We start from the raw sequence: 22,234 nt of genomic DNA on the forward strand, positions 1-22,234 counted from the left end.
TACGCAGGAGGCAGTAAGAAAAGTCACACATGCATAATAATTGGAAACTCTTGCATTTGTGACGCAATATTTTGTTGAACGTGATCACTTTAGAATAGCACAAAGTCGTTGAAAGCTAAAAGCACGAAGTTCAGACAAATCCATGAATTTTTAAAGGATACTCCATGGCGGAGTGTTCCCGTCGTGTCGTCTGTGGACTGTGTATACAGTCCACTGCTGCAAAAGGTCATGAGCATGAAGAAATTACTTAAATGTATCGGGAATGCGTTTTAGCCGCACTTGCACTGGAATCTGCAGTTTTGAGCTGCACTTTACAGCTTCGTTAATTAAGAGCGTGAAAATTTTCGAAATATAGTTCGGAGGACAGAACCAAACACTACTTTTCCAGGGTTCAATCAATTTTTTAACCTTTATCGTTAGCCGAGTTTGGCATCTGTTTTATTTTTTACGAAAAGTCATTTTTTACCTTCTCTGACGGTTGGACATTATATTATGTGTAGTCATACTTTCTCAAATGTAAACAAAGTCGCCAAGGTGTTGTTCCGTCCAACAGTTCAGCATGATTTCTTTATTGTGCCTCTACTAACCACTTTAGCTTGCACGTTCGAAGCGAATGAAACGCTTGCGCGCTCACGACGAGACGCCCGATACTTCGGTGGAGTAATACGGATGGCGTCGGCGCCAAGCCCGACCTGCGGCCACCAACCACCGACAGCGGAAACGGACGAAATAACCGAAGAAAGCTGTCACCTTTTTGCTGCCGATGCGTCAGTAACAAGCTTCGTGTGGTTGGCCTCGTGTTCAGGGAACAAAACCCATCACTTGCTTCCTGGACATGAGTGCACCCACGAGGGCATGCAGTGTACATTTAGTAGGCAAGTGTTTCTGTTACTCCACGGTACAGAGCGGGAATGTGAATGATGAGCAGCGTGGACGGTTAGCAAGGGCAAGAAGGGAAGGATTGGACTTACTGTATATGTTTCCTGGGTGTACGCTTTCGTGGCTCCCTTTACAGCAATTGTAAAACGGATGACGCGCAGGCTGCTACGCCGCAGTTCGACTTTGTCCTCGCCATTATTCTTCCCTGTATACGTATTACGACAGGCAACAGACTCAGCAACACTTAAGTGCCGCATAATTAGGTGGAACAATTGCTGGCAACATCTACAAGGTACGTGTTCAGGAACGGCGAAGTATTCGTGGTGTGTGTTTGTCCCACCCCTTATGTAATACTCCAACTACGGGGTCTTTAAGGAAATAAAATGAAATGCTTCATCACATCGCTGCCATCACCTGCTCTTCATAAGCGCTTAAGCGCTGTGGCAAATACCGAGAACATACTCATCAGCATACTGTTCTTCCTGTTTCCCGCTGTATCGTGTGGATTTTACTACATATATACTGTAAGGTTACGACGACAAATTCTTATTCCAAGCCTATGTGTGCGGGCCTTGCAGATGACCCTTCCGCCCTCTCGCTTGCTCGTTTGCCAGTAACTCAAATAAGGTACACACGAGAGACAGGGAAAGTTTGGGAAAAAAACTTTATTAAACACATCAGGCCAGTATCAGTTGTAGCTACATGGTAGTATAAAGCTCGGCATAGATCGAGCCTTATATTTTAAGAACGCCGCGCTTTTCTTTTATTTCGCACGTGCGGCGCAAGTGCATGGGTGCAGACCGCGAACGATGAGGCGCTTTTTGCTTCTCATAATGTTCGTGTGTGATGGAAGTCACCGTGCATGGCACGCCAACGTGACAGCTTTATCTTTTGAGACGCAGTGGCTAAGGGAAGAATCACATATAGAGATTAATTTACAAGTTTTTGTATAGCGTCGATAACCTGAATTGCCTTCTTAGCGGAATCGCCTACCCATAGAGGAATAGCAGGTCTGGACTCGCGCACTCAAAGCACTTACATCTTTGAGCGTAGCGCGCGCGCAATGTGCAAAGTGCATGTCAGCATTCTCCGCGTGTGCGCTTCATGTCAGATCTCCCGTTGCGCACGCAAACCCGCTGAACGCACTATACTTTGAAATGAGCCGTCTTGATATTGACGCTGATAACTCAGTCTCTCTACGATTGCCGTCACGACGGATTTGAAGTTTCAGCGGCGTAGAGCATCCTGGGGCATTCACGTCCGTCAAATGGTCTAAAATACTCCATGGTATGTGTTACTCATGTACAGCTCAATGTAAAAAAAGATGTCTATATATGTCAGCCGTGCGCTTGCTCACGTTTGGATTTTCACCGAAACAGGCTGTAACTTCCTAAATACGCGGTCTTGTTATATCTCAGGAAATGTGTGCCACTGCGTTCTCTAACAGTTTCATCGTAATGATCGCAGGGAGAGCTGTTGGTATGAGCAGCTTACGAGAGAGAGATACTGTTGCGAATTACTGGGGCCGAAACATCAAAACCAAACAAGCAAAAGCTGTAGAAAGTCTGAGCTGGAGAAACGCTTTATTGGAATAACAGTCACTCTCGGAGAACCTGCAGTGGCGATTCAAATGTGCCAAATTTCATCAGCAGTAGTGATTCAGAAGTTAGAAACGTAATCCCACTCTTACCCCACGATGACACACCTTGATTACATCAGTGGCTTTTTGCGTGTGCGCCCGGCTTGACGTTGTACACACGGACTGCACCTGCATTAGCTAGTCCAGTGCACATAGAACGATAAGTGAGAAGTCGCTCGATTACGAGACCGGTGTTCGCTGAATTAAGGTTCGAGGTAAATACTACGCCCAGACGGCAAAGGCCTTGCTCAGCTGACTCAAGTATTTTCACATTAATCCACTATTCTAAAGCCAAGACGAGGAGTAATATTTTAATTAAGCGAGCGAGTTGCAATATCTCGGAACGGAATCGGTGACGGGGAAAAAAGAAACGAAGCTCCAAACAGGCATGATGTTTTCGTGTTTAATACCTGGGAGGCGGCGCTAACCGATGAGCTAAAATAATATGAATGCAATTATCATGTGAAATAACTGATGTTAAATAGAATCACGTCGTCATTAAATGCTTGCAGAGAGAAATTTTGTTTCTGCCGCTGATACGCTTAAAGAATCGCGCGCATGGGTTTAATAAACATCTGACTTCAGACAGACCGAACACTTGGATAGATCGGTAAGAGGGTACATGGAAGCTCCCTCACAATGATTTGAGTGAAACCGACTTTTATGTGGGCGAAACGCATAAAAAAAAAGTAAAGCACTGTGAATGGCGCCACAGTCATTAATCATCAAACTTGTGCAAAAGCCAAAGAATTCACCCAAGCATTTCGCTGACGACGGCTAGCTGTTCGTCCACGTTAGTTTCGTCGCGTTACATAAGCTCGCGGATTTGCACGCGCAAGAAGGAATCTGGCCGTGTCTCTCTGCGTCCTTTTCATTCGCCAGTCTCACCCATGCAGTTGAGCTATAGCATGCAAAGGTTAGAATTTGCGAAGATATGACGAAAGAGTTTAGAAAAGTGAAGGGCAATAGGTAACCGGTGCGTCCGTCACCGGAGGCCCGAGATCAGCTCTATATAAACATCGGAGTTGCTCACGGTCTGGCGTCGGTCTGATCGTGTTGCTTTCACACATCGGCGCTGTCATTCTTCTTTCCAGGCCAGACGCTAGCCGACAGGTGTTCATTACGTCAGAGAAGGATTCGACGGACGCCATATATGCCAGACTCCCAGCCCTCGCCAGTTGGCGAAGGTCGAAAAAGTGCTCGCAAATCGCGGCGCTACGGCCAGAACGAAGAGTACACGCGGCCACTTCTATGCGGCGTAAACGCAAAGCCCCCGCGGTCTTTCAGGGAATACGCAAACGCCACGGCTTTCAAAGAAGTGCGCTCCATTTTTTTTCAATTATTTTTTTGTGTGTTTACAGCTGAACGCGCTATATTTGCAGGCGTCTGCGGGGAACAACAGACATACTATATACGCACACGATATGCCGGGAGAACAACAGGCGTAGTACACACGGAGGTCAGAATTCGAAGCCACACGTGCATATTCACATTTCTTTGTGCTTGCAGAGTAGTTGTTGGCGATGCCAAAAAGGAGAGAGAGAGAGAGACGGTGGAAGATACATACGTTCGAACTGCACCGAAAGATTACGAGACTCGACACCAACGACGCGACATACACGCGATTATTCGATAGCTGCACCAGCTTATACACACAGAGCTTTCACCGTGTACATAAAAACAAAAAACAAAAACGAAGGGGCTATTTACAGCGAACATTGTACAGATGAGATCTCCCGGGGGGCTGTGAACTAACACAGGACATTGTTCAATCGACGCCACTACAAAGCATTATGAACACGAGGAACACAAAGACGTCGTACAGCATTCCTTGGTGGCAATGAAAATGGTAGTCGGCGAAAAAGAACGCACGGCTCTTTTGTCAGAATTGGCACTGTCAACAGTTACGTGTCTCACACAGTACTTCGATTTAAACCGCCTACTCACAGGGGAAACAAACCCAAACATACATTAAACTTTAGCCTTGAGCCTGCAGATTGTACATTTTTTTTTTTACTGTAAACCAGTCTTTCACAGGCAGCAAGCCGCACTTGAACAAGCGCCTGTGCCGGCAGACAATGCGCTGCCACAGTTATGCGCCCTTCGGCGTATCTCGGCACACGTTAGACATGAACATACAGAGTCTAAAAAAAAAAAAGTGCTCATGAAAAGTAGGCTAGACGCAACGCGAAGCATCTCAGTCTGTTGGCATCGGAGAGGGTGCATCCCACTTATATACGTCCTGGTGTCTGCGGTGTAAAAAAAAAAATCTGCCGACAGGAACAAGAGAACAAATGCAAAACATTAGAATAGCACTTACGCTTGACCCTCTAGTGGTGAGTATCAATAATGAGCAAGGTCACTACTTCACTTAGCGATGCAAACTCTTTAGAGCTTTATGTATGTACACAGTTAATGTACTCGGGAATTGGGGCTTGGTTGCACGAAGAAAACCCGGGGATTACCATCGGATACGCATTACTGCGTCGACACAGGCTTGAGCATAATTACATGTCTTAGCGAATGCAATGTGAAAGGCTCCGTTAAATTGCGAAACTTAACCATTCCATTGCCCTGGAGCCCGACAAATGGAGCCTTTGAGTCAAAGCATCAGGAGCTCTGCATCGATTATTACTCGCTTTACCAATTAGTTACCTACCCCCATGTACACGGAATTCACTTTTCAACTGGCCGGCATTCTCTCTGGACGACGAAGCTGCTGATATTTTCTAGAATTTTGAAAGAGTGAACCAGCTTAATTTTTGGACTCGATGACTGGTAGCCGGCACGTTTGTCCGAATTGGCTGCCTATTCAAAGGCAAAGATCGATGCGGATTTTGGGATATTTAGGCCTCCTGGGCTATTCGTGCAAGCAGGCCCGCAGTAAGTTAGGCCTCGTGCGCGCGGGAAGAGGCCTACCATGCGAGGGTTGTGCACGAAGAAGGAATGTGGCGATGCTTCGCTCTCAACCCTTGGCTGGCCGGGATTTGGAACGCACGAGACAAGCACCTCTGCGCACGCTCGCTAGATAGCAGGGGAGCTGGCTTGGAAATGGGGAGTAGGCGGTACCAGACAGGGCTGCGGCACAACCGTTGAATGGTGAGAGGGGCCACGCTACTGCGAGCTCCTTCGCACAACACGTGATCGCCGGCGAGCACAGAAGGACTTAGCCGCGGCGGGGTAGAGACGTTCACTAGACAACACCGAAACGGCTGCGAAATCATCATAAAAAGCTCCTGCTATAAAGCGAGACGCGCGGCCACGAACGCGTGTAGCGAAAGACGTCGTCTGCTTCTCGTGTTTGAGTGATCACAGACGCAGAGGAACAGACGGTACAGATGTAACTGTTTGCCTATATATTATGCACGAGGAAAAGAGGATCCGTTATGCAGGGACTAGCGAAATGGCGGCCACTCTTCTCCCGTAAAGGCAATGCGTCTTCTTTTGCCCGGTGGAAAGAAAACAGTCAAGCAAAGTTAACGTTACGCTATCGATGCGCGTGAAATTACTTGATGCCGACTACAACATATACTGTATAGCTCACGCTGACCATGGTGGGCACCTCGGTGGACCTTGGCCGTGCATATTTTCGGAGGATGCCCGAAGCGTATTATGCCCACGCTCGACCGCATTGTGTAAGACATATGCTTGTATATACCGCACACGTATAAATTGTATACGTCAGGCGGAATATGAATACCGTGCACATCGAGCATGTTAACGTTTTCAAGCGGACGTGAAGACTCACGCAGCAAATGCAGTTCGCCATAACGACGGGAGGACCTGGCGGCAGGCTTGCAGGCGCACCATATACAGGCAACGGGTCGCACTTTTCTGCCAACACTGTCACAATTTGGTGAGTAACCAACATAGATGCACGTAGTTGGATAAGTACAGAAGCTACAGTGAATTATTTACGATGGTTTTCAAATAGCGTGCAATTCTTTTTTTCTATGAGACGAAGGGTGAAAGAGGCGCGATTGTAGTACTATTAATGCAGTAGTTCTTAACCGAGAAAATTTTGCTATTGGTACTATCTTTGGAGGCTTCCATGAGTGCGACATAACGTTATATCCCGCATGTCTCAAAGGAAGCATATGTTTCTGGAACACACCAGGTAAAGAAAAAGATGCTAATAAAACCGGCTCGACTGTTCGACTTTGTGTAGCGTATATTTCAAGTGTGGTTCCAGAGACAGCGCGGATTTCGTCGCCGAGTCTTGATCACTTGGCCACGTGAAGAAAGGAACAAACAGTAAGGAGGGATGTGTTTCTATCTTTCAGTGGGCACAGTACTTAAAAAGTTAATGCGGAGAAAACGTCACGCGTCTTGTGTTTTTCGAACTATTGTCATTTGATCTATCTGTAGATGTACGTAACGTCATTTACGATTCGATCGTCTGTTTACTCAAAGTAATTAACTGCATGGGGGTATTGGATAACAGAGAAGCCGTGATTCCCCCATCCCGCAGTCGTTCTGTCTGAGCAGGGGCGCTATAACATGAAGCTATTCCAAACTTATCTATTCCAATTCTGCAATCAGTCCTCCACAATTGATCAGAAAAATTTCGAGCCACCACCCACTGCGCCTGTCTGTCACGCGACGTCACGAAAACCGTGATGACGCCCCGTCTGTTATGATATGTGCACACTGATTATGCACGATTAGACCGAACAAAAGGAAAATGATAATTTCTGATTCCACGTCTTTTTCGCCATTAGCGAAAAAGGCGTCGTTTGACCAATTGCTATTGGTCCAACGTTTTCGGGCTCCGCTCACTTTACCTGTCTCTCACGCGACGTCACAAAATCACGAAAACTCACCCCGTCAGAATGACGTGTACGGGTTAAAGACGCATTAATATGCCGAACAAAACTGAAAGTTTTTCTGAATAGCCGGAGACTGCCCCGTTCCAAAAGGAATAGAAGATGGCTGCCCGCCGATCGCTGTGGCACTGGCTACTCGGAGCTGCCGGGGAGCATGAATTTATTTGCGTATAATAAAGGATTTTATGTGGCAGTATAAGGTTATCGAGACCTCTCGGCACGTATACGACATCGCCCTGCACACTCTACTTTGCCGAGGATCCGTTTTAACGGCATGTTTAACCTTCCGTTGCACACTGCCGCGATTTTCTACCAGCCACCGCAAGCCAAGTAAGGGGAAGCAGACCAATCGCAGACGCTGGCACCACCCTCCTCATCTGGTTGTCTACTTTCGCTGTGCTTCCTCGGCCCCATCGAACTCTCTCTACTTGAGCGTGCTCCTCGCCTCTTCTCAACCAATAGATAAGAAAAACTGCTCAATGTAGGCAATGCTATTCGCTTTGAAAGCAAAAGAAAGTCATATCCTATAAACGAGAAGCGCGTTTGATTGGGTTTTTCAAACAAAGCTCCGGGTTACCGCCCGATCCTCGCGCTAGTGTTTACGTAAATTTGACGTCAAGAAATTGGAATAAAAGCAGATTGGAATAGTTTTGCGTTATACGGCCCCAGGTCATATATAACGAAATGAAATAAAATGCCCTCAGATATGATTAGATCTTACTTCAAGCCCTGTTTGAGCGAGGAATAGGGGTTTATTTTCGTGTTATCTTTTGTAAATTGTTCTCGCGATACTATTTCGAACATTGTTTAAAGTTTTCTTCAATTGGTGACTTTGGGAAGGATGCGTACGTGAGCACTCACACAGACTCAAGAAAGAAATAAAGAAAGGAAGAAAGAAAGAAAGAAAGAAAGAAAGAAAGAAAGAAAGAAAGAACGAAAGAAGGAAAGATAAGCAGCTAGGCTCCAAAGGCCTAGGGGACAACCATTGAACCTGGCTATGTCGACGACTGAAAACGCCAGAGGTCTCCATACAGTTTTAACGGAATGAAGTATATCTGAAGCCGCTTCGGAGGGTCGTGCACGGTTGTGCGAGGCAAACCTATCGATAAATGAACGCACAAGCGCGCTCGAACACAAGATGCTCTACTCTTTGAGCTTTGGCTGGAATGAAGGCCAAGGTACCAGTATGGAAGCCACAGTCTCGGCCATGGTGCTGCGCGGCGACGCGACGCGGGCAGCAGAGGCGCTGGCCAAACTAGTACTCAAACGCTCGTGCTTTGTTCTTCCGAGCGCTTTCGAACGTCTAGATAAGCTTGCTTGTCCTTGCATGTCGATGTCGGCACACAGCAATGACACGCAAGCGTTACATACTACGGACGCGTCTGGACCTACAAGCAAGAACTAGCTGGGCCGGAGCGCGAACTAATGAAATCAGCTTTTGTTTTCGCTCGTTCCGTGCGCCTGCATCACGCTGCGTCGTGTTTCATCGAGGCCACACTGTTGGTATTCGACGTCAGCCGAGCAGAAAGGCAGGCGCGGGCGAAGTCTTCTGTGTGCAGTGTGTGTCGGTATGCGCGTGTCTGTGCGTGTGTGTACATGCCGCCGGGTGTGTATCGATCACGGCACGGATCTTTGTGGTGTTCACTGAAGATGCCTGTGGCTGCAGGCAGCGGCTCCGTCCGCCGGCCTCGCGCCCGGGGTTTCTCGTGGTGTTGCGGTGTTGGGGTGCGGAGGAGGCGAGGGGAGAGCTCCCGGCGTGATTTGTACCGTTCAGGACGTCGCGCGGCGGTGCGCAGAGTGCCCGTCGCCCGCCCATCGGCCTTCGGCGGCCAAGGCAGTGGCAGACGCGAGCGGTGGGGTTGGTGCGGGAGAAGAGAGGCCGGGGCGCGCTCGGAGGCTCGGCAGTGGCGCCGCGAGCTCACGCCCTCCGGCCGGCCAGCATAGCGGTCAGCAGCAACAGCACCGAGAGCAGCGGCGAGCGGCGGCCGGCGGCGTTCGTGTTGCAGCCGTCGCCTTTGCAGCACTCAAAACAGCTGTACGAGTCCTTGGAGCGGTCGCAAGTGTCCAGGCCCAAGCCCTGGCTCTGCTTCTCGTCGCGCAGGTTGCAGGGACCCAGGGCGCACTTCTTCTCGATGAAGAAGCCTTGTTGGGCTGCAAGGGCACGAAAAAGTGTCACGCCTCCGCGTCCAGAAACCGCAGATGTTGAGCGCGGTTGAACGCGCGAGCTCAATGGTGAGTCAAGACGTGCTCACACAAGCTTTTTGGAATGCACAAGTCATGAAAGGCCTCGTCTTCTCGCGTGTAGAGATGCAGTAAACTGTACTGTTAGGATGCTGGACTAGCACGACATATCAGCGCAATTAACGCAGAAAGTTGGGCTAGTTGGTGTTGATGCATTTGCTGTGACAGTTACTAGCGCTAACAAGGCTAACGGAAAAAAAAGTTGAGACAGGATAGAGCGCTAGGTCCTGTCCCAACTTTTTTTTTCGTTAGTCTTGTTAGGGCTAGTAATAGTGTCACAGCAAATATTAGCGCAAAGATGGACACGCGACAGAAAATCGACAGGGGGCCACTGAAGTTCAGTACCCATCCCGTTTAATTGCGGCCTTAGCAATGCGAATATGTCATATGATCATTCACCCATGTATCCATGTCTTTGCTTCACCACTTGTGTGCGGCATGCGTTATGCGCCTCTGGCTGCGTTCGGGCCGTGAGCTCTTTTTATTTTCTTTCGCTCTTCTCCCTTTTCACGGGTGCACGTGTTATGAAAACTTTTCCGAGGGGATCTATGCAACGCGAGACGATCTCACTAGTACATGCCCTATGTACCTCTCGGAAAGCGCCGCGGCAGTCGAAAGAGCATGTCCCCACATATACTTACTTTGAGCAACATACACTTTAGAATGACAGTTTTCTTTTCATGCACTCTGTTATGACAACAAGTGCGACGGAAGGGTCTGGCATCTGTTTTTATTCGTTGTTCCGCGATACATTGCGCTAACAATATTATAGTGAGATAGAATAAAAAGGGTTGTATGCTCTCACTGACGAGACAGCAGTTTCAAAATAGCTCCGATGTGTCCCCACTCCCTGCAATGCAGCACTGAAACTTTAGTGCTTCCCAAAATAAGTCAAATTCAGTAAGCAGTTAGGGAATCATGTGCGAACAGCGGACGCTGGCCATGCATCGTGATATTCCCAAATAAAATTTAGAAAGCCTGGACTCGCAAATCTACATGCTTGACTTTTTAGATAGTTTTGGCATAGCGGAGAGAGAGAGAGAGAATTAAAATTAAAGGCAGGGAGGTTAACTAGGACTGAGCCCGCTTGGCTACTCTACACTGGGTGAAGAGGAAAGTGGAGGGAAAGATTAACAGGAGAAGAGAAAGTCCACAGTCAGTATCGCTGACGTGGTAAAGTTTTCTGCTCTATATCCAATGACGGTCACTCAGTCGGGATCAAAGACGGTCGCTCAATCCGGCAGCTTTCAAATATCACAGCAGGGGCTTTTGTGACCTTTTGTAGCTGGGATATGCGAGGGCACGGTCTCAAGATCTTGGTCAAGGTGAACGGTTTGCAATCTAACTGATTTAGAGCTGTGCAGACGTCATGTCTTTCATTTTCAAAAGATGGACAGAAGCACAGTACATGTTCTATAGTCTTCTCGACACAGTAGGCATTGTACTCGGCGCTATCAGCCATTCCAATGAAACACGTATATGCATTGGTGAATGCGACGCCCAAGCGTAAGCGGCACAGCATTGTTTTCTCATTTCGCGGAAGCCTAGTTAACAGCCGCAGTTGCATAGATGGGTCGAGGGGATGCAATGGATGCTGGATGAATTCAGCGTGTGTGCCACTTATGCAATGTCATACGGTGAGCTAGCTTGCTTAAGTGTTGGACTTCTTCAGTCCTTGATAATGGTACAGAAACAAGGTTTGCTCCTTCGTGTGCTTTCCTAGCAGCTTCGTCGGCGAGGTCGTTGCTGGAGATACCGCAATGGACCCGGCAGCCACTGAAACCCGACGTCGTGTCCTTTCGCGATTATATGATGCTGCGTTTCTCGTATCTGCGACACGAGCTATTCACAGGACCCGCGACGAAGAGCTGACAAAAGACATTGTAGGGTCGCCTTCGAGTTGCAGAATATCGCCCACAGATTAGCCGGTTGTTTGTTAATATAATCAACGGCACCTCGGAGTGCAACAAGCTCCGAACTGGTCGATGTTGTGACGTGAGAAATCTTGTATGTGGTGCTTATTGATCGTAATGGTATGACCACTGCGCCAGTGGGGCTGGTCTGAGTGGAAGAGCCATCCGTACATATGTGGACTCGGTCAAAATAGAAAGTGAGCAAACAATCCAGAGCTGCTTGCTTCAAGGCCAAAGTGCTTCAAGGCCGAGGGTGTGAAGCCCGATGGATAGGGAGTCACGATGAACGCTGACCACGTTACAGAATGACGCATGTAGTCGTCGTTCTGGAAGGCTGGCAAGAGAGCTTGACTGCATCCGTGAAACGTGACTAAGCGTGTCGGTGGTAATGTAAGTCGTGATTGGATGGTATTGAGCCATTATAACAGTTGCTGCTGTTGAGGCGCTCCGCAGAAGGCCGAGGCAAGCGCGTAGTGGCTGTGCTTGCACTGTCTGAAGTTCTCGACGATTCGATTTTCATGTTTTAGGAAGCACGGGAGAGCTATAGCGTAGGAATCTAATAAAAAGTGCTCGGTACTACTGTAGCATGGAGCCCAATGACGATCCCCATGTTTTGCCAGCGATGAATTTGAAAACATGAACAACAGATTTGAGCCTTTTCTTCAAGTGGGCGACCTGAGGGCTCCAAGAGAGGTCTCGGTCAACAGTGGCACTCAAAAACCGATGATTTCTTTTGTAGGAGATGGGCTGGCCATTGATGTATATTGGATAACCAGACATCGCTTTTCGTGTAAAAGCGACTAGCGCACATTTTTCTGTCGAGATGGTTAGGCTTTGTGTGCAAAGATAGCCAGATGCCTGTGTTGCTGCTTTCTGTAGCCTTGCACGAACCTGCAGGCGAGTGACCGTTGATGCCCAGATGCAGATGTCGTCGGCGTAGATTGAGACACTCAGTGTTTCCAGTAGGGCTTCAGCCAGCCCAAGAAGCATGAGGTTGAAAAGAATAGGGTTAAGAACACCGCCTTGGGGAACGCATCGGCACGTGTAGTGGTCGGTAGCAGGAACATCTTCCGTACATACAAACAAGGATTTTTGAGTTAAGTAGTTTCGGATCAATCGACATACTCGCCATCCTGGTTTAATTGTCAAAAGTGAGTCTAGGATGGCTTGATGAGAAAGCTTGTCGTACGCACGTTTCACGTCAAGAAAGAGTGCTACTGATATCACTTCCAATATTTTGCTGTTCTACAGATGACACTAGATCGATGACACTGTCACTCGATGAACGGCCTCGTCGATAGATAGAATAAACTTTATTGTCCAACGGATAAGGTGATCTGCCCACCCCCCGACACGCAGGTCAGGGGGCGAGTGCCGCCGCCTCAGATGCAGGCTGGGAGGTCTTGGGTCCCAGCAGCCTCTTCAGCCAGTTGGACGAGCCGGAGCTGGAGCTCAGAATCCGAGCTGCGCAGCAGGGTCTCCCAAGTGTCTCTGCTACCTATTTTGTGCGTTCCCCCGGGAGAGTACGGACATTCCCATATTATGTGGTCGAGGGTCCCTCTCGCCCCACAAAGGTTACATCTATCGCTCCTCGCCTCGGGGAACATGTGGTTCGCCATAACCGGGTGCGGATACGTATAAGTTTGTAGTCGTCTCCACGCGACTGCTTGTCTGTTGTTTAATTTTGGGTCTGGCGGGGATACCAGCCTACGAGCCAATCTATAATGCTGCGTGATCTCCCCATATTTTAGCATGCGCTCTCCACTCCCTCGGTCATCGAGGGGTCCCGTAACGGCTCGGCGGTGGCCTATGTAGACGCGGCGGGAGGTAGTGGCCTCGTTGAAATCCCGCCATAGAGTCAGGGTTAATTTTGTGGCGTTCTATGTACCATTCGAGAAGAATGAGGATCATACGTTCCATAAGCTTCCAGACGCAGCAAGCGAGTGCTATAGGCTGATGTGATGCCAATTCCAACGGTGACTTTCCTGCTTTGAGCAGCGGTATCAGTCGGCTGCTTTTCCATTCCTGTGGAACGACGCCATCTTGCCATGAACTATTAACAAGGTTAAGAAGTCCTCGTCGTGCTTCTCGACCTAGGTGGCGCAAAGCAGTATATGTTACTCTATCGGGCCTTGTTGAAGATGAACACCTACAGAGCGCCATAGCAGCTTCTAACTCTTCCTTAGAGAATAGAGCGTCCGTATACTTGTATGTCAAGGACCGGGGATGTCGCCTAAAACCATGTCAGGGACTAAAGCTGGCCCGCCTGCGACTTTCGCACAAAATTCCTCTGCAACGTCTATCTCACAGTGGTTTTGATAGAGAGCAAGGGAATTAAAGGGGTGTCGTTGCTGGGGGCATGAGAGAAGACCCCATATAGTGCGCCACATACGGGACAGTGGCTTGCGAGGGTCCAATGACTCGCAAAAGCATTTACCTCTTTGATCCGCTAGCTTATACATTCGGCGCTGTATCTTCTTTTTCATGCGCCGAGCTACTCTGAGGTCAAGAATTGACTTCGTACGCCTGTACCTCCTTTCAGCTTGGCGACGTAGTGCACGAAGCTTTTGCAATTCAATGTCATACTCTGAACGCTTCGATGAAAGTGTGAAGAAACGTGTACAATCTTGCATTGCGTCTGCAGTGATGTCTTCTAACCTGCATACGGTATGTTTCTTGCACGTGTCTTCTACAAGATCTTCAAAAATTGACCAGTCAATTTGGCGAGATACAACCGATAATGAGGTTTCTAGTCCGTCGATTCTCACATAGGTCGGAATATGATCACTTCTATGGGTTTCCATGTCAGTGAACCACTGCACGCTCGAAGTCAGGCACCGTGACGCCAGTGTCGAGTCAAGGCAGCTGCTGTACGTTGTTCCTCGCATAAACGTCGGACTTCCGTCATTTAGAAGACATAGGTTGTGGCCTAAATGCAAAGGATATGAGTGACCTGCCCTTTGCTTCCCCATATCTGGTGGTGAGCGTAGAAGTCCCCTGTTACTATCCAAGGACCGGGAGTGGCAGCCATAATATCATTTAGTCTTTTGCAATCAAACTGACTCGTTGTGGAAAGGTAGACGCCAATAACTGTAAAAGGCAGCATCTGCTTTTTCACAGTAAAGGCACGTTCACACCGAAGGCGGAGCGGACAAGCGGACAAGCGGATCCGGCAAAGCGGCCGCGGATTTTCCGCTTTGCGGAAAATACGCGGCCGCTTGGCCGGATCGCGCCCGGACCGATTTTTTCCGCGCGGACAAGTTGGCCGCTTTGGCCGCAGCCAATCAGAGCCCGACACTGAGGAAGCGCTGGTGAACGAATGTAAACAAATGTGTTTCTCTGGGCTTTTCGCTTACGTTCTTGAAAGGCCTAAAAACGGCAAGTTGGGCCAGTTGGTTGGGATTCATAGTAAGGTTTGTTACAGCGCAACACAAGACAAGGACAAAAGAAGGTATAAAACGACGACACGGCGCCGTGTCGTCGCTTTATACTTTTTTTGTCCTTGTCTTGTGTTGTCGCTTTTCAATATGTGTAACAGCGCTACACAAGGGGCGAGTGAAATGACAACGATCTCGTCTTCTTCGTCTGAGCTCATCATTTTGCAGGAGTAGATAGCGGACGGGAGCGCGCCAACCCACGACGAAAAAAATATCGAAAGTGCGCGTACAAACCCAAAGTGCCGCGAGACGGCGGCACGTCCCTGACATTGCTAAAGAAATTGCGAGATGCCCCGCCTTCCGTGCGACGCGGGACGCCAGGCAAGCTTGTCCGGTCTGAACAGGCGTACGCGCTCACCGCCTCGCCGCGTTGAAAATCCGCTTGGCCGCTTAGACGCTCCGCTTTCGGTGTGAATGTGCCTTAACGCAGACGTGTTGGTTGCCGTCATGTGGCGTTACGGGTAGGGCAAAATAAGTAAGGTCCTTGCGAATGTAAACAAGGGGCGCTATAACGTAAAGCTATCCCAAACTTTTCTATTCCAATTCTGCAATCAGCTCTCCACGATTGGCCAAAAACTTTTTTGGACCACCCCCACTTCACCGGTCTGTCACGCGGCGTCACGAAAACCGCGATAGCTCCGCATCTGATATGACGTGTACACACTGATTATGCATGCTTTTCCGAACAAAAGAAAAATAGTTATTTCTGATTCGACGTCTTTTCGCCATTAGCCCTCGGCTGTTGGTCCAGAATTTTCGGGCTGCACCCACTTCACCTGCCTGTCACGCGACGCCACAAAACCGCGAAAACTCACCGCGTCAAAGTGACGTGTACGCGTTAAAGATGCCTTAATATGCCAAACAAAACAGATTTTTTCTAATAGCCGCAGGCTGCCCTGTTCCGGAAGGAATAAAAGATGGCTGCCGCCGATCGCGCAGACACTGGCTACACGCACCTGCCGGAGAGGTTGTGTTTATTTGCGTATTATAAAACTTTTTCTGTGGCCGTGTAACGTTTTTGATCACTTTCGGCACGTTAACGACCTCGCTCTGCCGACTCTTCTTTGCTGAGGAACCGCTTTAGCGGCATTCTTAACCGTCCGTTAATTCCACGCCGCCGCGATTTTCGACCAGCCACCACAACCTAAGTAAGGGAAAGCGGACTAATCGCAGACGCCGACACCACGCTCTTCATCCGGTTATCTATATTCAGTGCGCTGGCTCGGCCCCATTGAAACCCTCTCCACGGCGTGCTCCTCGCCTCTTGGCAGCCAATCACAAACGAAAAACCGCTCAATATGAGCAATATTATTCATTTTGAAAGCAAAGTCACCTCGTATAAACTAGGAGAGCGTTTGATTGGGCTCTTCAGGCAATGCTGCAGGTCACCGGTCGATGCTTGCGTCGGTGGTTACGTAAATCTGACGTCAGGAGATTGGAATAAAAACATGGGCTCTATAACGTAAAACTATTCCAATATGTTTGTATTCCAATCTCCTGACGTCAAATTTGCGTAACCGCCGACGCAAATATCGGGCGGTCACCCGCAGGATTGTCTCCACAGACCAATCAAGCGCTCTCCTCGTTCATAGGAGGTACTTTTGTTTGCTTGAAAAACGAATAACATTGCCTACACTGAGCGGCTCGTCTTATCAAATTGGCTCACAAGAGGCGAGGAGCACTCTCTGGAGGAGAGGGATTCGATGAGGCCGCGCCACTGCACTGAAAATCGATAACCGGATGAAGAGGGTGGTACCGGCGTCTGCGATTGGTCCGCATGCCCTTACATAGCTTGCGGTGGCTGGTCGAAAATCACGGAGGCACGCAACGGAATCTTAAGAATGACGCTAAAACGTATCCTCAGCAAAGAAGAGTTGCCAGAACGAGGTCGCAAACGTGCCGAAAGTGCTCGGAAACGTTACGCGGCCACGCAAAAAGTTTTACTACACGCAAATAAACCCATGTTCTCAGGCAGGTGCGAGTAGCCAGTGCCTGAGCGATCGGCGCGGTAGTCATCTTTTATTCATTTCGGAACGGGGCAGCCTGCGGCTATTCAGAAGAAAATTCAGTTTTGTTCGGCATATTAATGCATCTTTAACGCGGACACGTCACTTTGACGCAGTGAGTTTTTGCGGTTTTGTGACGTCGCGTGACAGGCAGGTGAAGTGGGCGCAGCCTGAAAATTCTGGACCAACAGCCGAGGGCTAATGGCGAAAAGACGTCGAATCAGAAATAACTATTTTTCTTTTGTTCGGTCAAAGCATGCATGATCAGTGTGCACACGCCATATCAGATGCGGAGCTATCGCGGTTTTCGTGACGCCGCGTGACAGACAGGTGAAGTGGGGTTGGTCCAAAAAAGTTTCTGGCCTATCGCGGAGGGCTGATTGCAGAATTGGAATAGAAATGTTTGAAATAGTTTTACGTTATAGCGCCTCATATTAGAATAGTTTTACGTTATAGGGCGCCAGAACCTTACTAGTTCGGGCACACGCAGCTGAAACGAAAGGTTCATCTCCCGATAGTCTTATGGCGGCTGAAAAGTTTGGTTCACAGATGACCAATATAGGAAAATGGTTTTCAAACATGAACTGCCGGAAATCCGAAATACGTGACATCAGGTCTCTCGCATTGCATTGCAATATGGAGGTGCGTATTCGTAGCATAGGGGAGATGTACTATAGCGCAGACGTATACCGAAATACCAGACGACGTATTTGACAACAGCAGCGCTGGCAGCAACTTCTTCCTCAACGATGCGAATCGCGTCGCATTACAAGCGTTGTTATGATGCTCTGCTCCTCGAAAAAGATGTATAAAGTTTTCTTGAGATGGAAGTCGCTACCAACACTCTTATTCCAGCAGATAGTCGGCTATTCCAGCATGTAGTCGGCTATTACAACAATGGCTTTTCGTCGCGCTTTGGATAAACAGTGTCGCAAAATGTCATTACCTGGGCTGTTCCTTGCGTATACGTCTACCGGTTTGCCAATTGCTTTTTTTTTGTTATTGTTCTCTTTTGTCAAGTTATTCTTTCTCTTTGACCTTGATTTTTCTCCCCCCTTATGTAATGCCTTCGGGCCTTTAAGGGAAAAAATAAATGAAATGAAATGAAATAACTTCCACGCTAGTACGTCTCCACTATATGATAGGTCTCTGTTTTGACGCAGACACAACGGATGGAATGCTCAGTCAAGTACTTACAAAGGCTACAAATATAGGCAGCGTTGTGTACGTATAGTGAGCCAGTCTTATTGGACATCTGCTCATTGGAGCCAAGCCAAATTATTGCGAAACTGCGTTTGCGAACCGTATACCCGCGTGCCAAACAACAGCTACCGGCCCTCAGAATGGCGCGCATGTAGAGCTATAGAACTCCTTACCGTTCTTGACGACCATGGTCATACAGACATCGTACGCCTGGTCAGTGGGGCAAGACTTGAGGTAGCCATCGTGGCAGTCCTCGTTGTTGGCTACTCGGCACTGGTAGCAGCGGAATGATGGCACCCCCGATGCTCGCGACCCTGAAAGAATAAACGCACAACGTGTTCGTTCCCCTATACGTTTAATAGGAAACCGAGAAGGAGACTTCATATACTCCGTGCGCTGTCGCACGTCCAAATAGAGCACTGAAGCCTTCGTCACACCATTTCTGGACTCAGTTTTAGCACGTTTTCCAGGATTTAAAACATCGCATGCAACGTTAGGGCTAAATCGAGAGTTATGCTTTTAGGGTTGAAGGGAGAACCATCACTGAAATACTTGCATTTCTAGACGAGTGCACAGGTCTACAACTTCCAAGCATGTCATTTGTGCGCTTTATTCAAACAAAGTGCACTGTGCTCCAATTAGGATTGTACATGGCATCCAGAGGGTCTCACAACAAGCGCATGTTTCTTTGTGTACGAGTGCTATAGCACTTTTACTATATCTTCGAGATTGTTGATGATATTACCCTGCTTATCTCTCAGAGCATACATCTTGCTTTGTTCGATGCCAAGTTTCCTTTTCATTGATGTCAATCTGCGTCCATTTTTTTACTGCTTCTTCGGTCTTTCTCACGTTATAATTTCGAACATCCCTTATTTTCTCCTCGTAGATCAGTTTTGACAGTTCCGCGAATTCTATCTGATCTCTTGAGTTGGACAATTTCATTCTTTGTCGTTTCTTTATTAGGTCCAAACAACAACAACAATATATATATATATATATATATATATATATATATATATATATATATATATATATATAAATGAGTAAATAAAGAAAGTCACAGTTACTCTCGAAAGGCAAAGCATTCGGAGAACGATACAAAAGAATTAAACAATTACACGAAGTAAGGTTTGTAGTTCGATAGGTCGTATAAATAGCAGTAAGCGTTCGCCCGCTGACTGAACAGGCATGGTTTCACGCGCGCACAGACAAACATGAACTGATATCGCTCGATGACCGCGTGCTTGTCTAAAAGCGAACGCTTTGTGCTGCTTCTCGCTTCACCATCATCAATTGTGCCGCGTCTGCGAAACTCAAATAACGCGACCTCTAACACTACGCGGACTTCATGCGCACGCGTGCTCAAGCGCTCGCGTAGGCGTACATATGAAAGCTCCCCCATAAAGGCGCGCGAGAAGGCAGCGCACATAAAACCACCTGCAATCTCGGTTCCCCCTTAGTCCCAGCATCTGCCGCAGATGACCTTATCCGACAAAGGGCTCGCGGGGTCTCGCATGCGTAGTGTCCCATGCGCGAGCGCTCAGCAGCGCGGATGCGCAGCCACGGCCGGGATAGACGAGGAGACGCCTGCTCTCTTTCCCTATAGCACGCGCTGGACCACGTGACTTCCAACACGGGGTGCGCGGAAAGAGAGCGCGCATCAAGCCTCCAACCTGCCAGGCTCACCCTCACCCTTGCCGTCGCAGCCGTAGCATACGGCGCGAGCCAGAGTGATCATGAAAAGGAAGAGGCGCCATTTTCTGCAACCCTTTAGGGAGCACGGTTCCGCGAACCCGCTGATTCTCCTCGCACTTGGAAACTTCGACTTTATTGGCAGCATCATGGCGACGGCAGTGTTTCACCATGGATTGTCTGTGTATTGCTATCGCAGTAATAAGTCAAGTGCGACACGTCGCACGTGTACTACGTGCGCATACTACGCATATGCGCGAGAACAAACGGAACATACGTGTTGCCGAACCCATTAGTTTTCTTCGTAGCCTGACCGCGCAGCCTGAAACTGACAGCGCGGAATTCACCGTTTCGTTACAGAACTGGCTGCCAAAATTTCTCTCGGACGACGGCAGTTGTGATCCTGTCGGCTTCCTTTTGCACAATTGACTTTCTCGTGCTCAGTGCACGCAGAAGCGACTCAGCCAGGGTGCATGAATGTATTCAGGAAGACAGGCTTCATTCAATCGCATGATTTAGGAGGGAAAGCTTTGCGCGACCCAATGAGGGCAGGACCGGACGTGCACAACGTCTCGCACAGGTTTCAAGAAGGCCGCCCTGGACGCGATGGTGTGAGGGTCGCTTTCTCTGCTCAACGAGCTTGGCGGTCTGCGTATAAGCATGTACATGATGGTGCCGAGCAAACCAGAGCTTGCTGCAAAAGATACGTCACGCAGTTTGTACCTGACGTGCAATTCCGGCGTAGATTCCGCTTTCTTGCGACTGTGTGCACAAACTGGCCAATTTTTATTTTATTTCAAATACTGCGCTAACCCCAACCCCGGGGTCATAGCAGAGTACGTGGTACTTGCCGATGCCTCAACGATCGCTCGAGGGGGCACGCAAACAAATTCAAGTGTTATTCAGACATTAATTTGGCTCTACATAGAGATACTTATTTATGTACGATGTTTCTCGAGCAGACGCTTGTAATTAGAAGCTACTGGGAACAGTGCGCTCACTAAATATTTGAGGCGCTTTGGATTGGACGTCATGGACCTGTTTGTGTCAGCGTTGTTGTCGGTTTCTCAATTTTTACTTCCTGTGACGGGTTTCGCCGTTTTTCGCCGGCATTTTGTTTTCTAACATTTTAACGCGTGTGCTGCTGTAAACTTTTAGTTTTGACGATCTCCGTATTTTTGCGCCATTCATGGTTGGATTTGTTGTTGCTGCTGTTGTTGTTTTTACGACGTACCTCCGGTTTTTCTTCAAAGGCTGTCTTGTTTCGGTCAGAAAGGCCTTGAAAGTCGAATTAAATTGAACAACTCCGCCCGGCTTCCGCCTGGCGAGCTATACGGAATCAGCTACGTCATATTCGGGGGAGGCTCACCTTCGGGTTGGGACTGCCGCCTCTGAATGCGAAATTAGCGTATTGATGCGCCAAGCTTTATTATCAATATCTCGGAGCACAAATACTTTGTTGCATTGCTTTTCTATTTTCTTTTCATGTGTGTATGTGTATATATATACGTGCATACGTAAATATTTATGTATTCTGCCCCTCCTGCTTGGGCCCCTATTTTGGCCTGCAGTATTGCACAAATAAAAAAAAATACATGCAAGTCTACATGCCCCTTGTGTCACAGTGGCACATCCATTCTGAGCAATTGGCCAGGAATGGGTGCATACCCAGTAACCAAAGCTGTCTACTAGATCAATATTGACGAGGACAGAAGAAAGAACACAACACAGGCGCTGACTTCAACTAAGCTTTATTTGCGAAACCGCCATAACTATATACTTTAGACATGAGCAAAAAGTAAAAAAAAAGTTTGTACGATGTCACACATCTCATGAGCCCCTGTCGCAACACAGGCAGGTATTTCATTTCGTTTTTGGTGAGGCCAATAGATGGCATGCTGATGCAAAGGTCACCCAGCCGCACTATCTTGTCAGCCTCTATGATTTCACGTGTAAGCTGTTCACTGTGTTTGGAGATTATGACGCATTCTTCAAATTCAGGTGCACAAGGGCAGTCTCTGCAGTGATGCTCCCTCAATCGCTCATTTAAACATCTGACCGTTTGGCCAACGCCCTTCTTTCCGCAGGTCAGGGGAATCATATAAACCAATGAACGATTGAGGAAGCATTTTTACAATGTTCACGCAGCGTGCAAGGTCACCTTGGCATTCACTGCAAAGACTGTCCTTGTGTGCCTGAATTTGAAAAATGCGCCATAATCTCTAAACACCGTAAACAGCGTACCCGTGAAATCATAGAGGCTGACAAGATATAGCGGCTGGGTGACCTTTGCATCAGCACGTCATCTATTGCCCTCACCAATAACGAAATCAAGTATCTGTCTGGGATGCGATAGGGGTTCACGAGATGGGTGACATTTTAGGTGACATCACAC

General features: G+C 48.2%; 1 protein-coding gene across 1 annotated transcript in view; it reads right to left on the reverse strand.

Moving 5' to 3' along the window:
- Positions 1-1,526: 1,526 nt before the first annotated feature.
- Positions 1,527-22,234, reverse strand: part of LOC142566227 (uncharacterized) — a 113,550-nt gene continuing 92,842 nt past the window's right edge. Inside the window, exons 2-3 of the mRNA XM_075677064.1 lie at positions 18,318-18,458; positions 1,527-9,495 (exon numbers count right to left, since the gene is read on the reverse strand). Coding sequence (XP_075533179.1) covers positions 9,263-9,495; positions 18,318-18,458 — 374 coding nt within the window. The 3' untranslated portion in view covers positions 1,527-9,262. The remainder of the gene's footprint in view (positions 9,496-18,317; positions 18,459-22,234) is intronic.

The sequence above is a fragment of the Dermacentor variabilis genome, unplaced genomic scaffold (assembly GCF_050947875.1).
Source record: "Dermacentor variabilis isolate Ectoservices unplaced genomic scaffold, ASM5094787v1 scaffold_12, whole genome shotgun sequence".
Taxonomy (NCBI): domain Eukaryota; kingdom Metazoa; phylum Arthropoda; class Arachnida; order Ixodida; family Ixodidae; genus Dermacentor; species Dermacentor variabilis.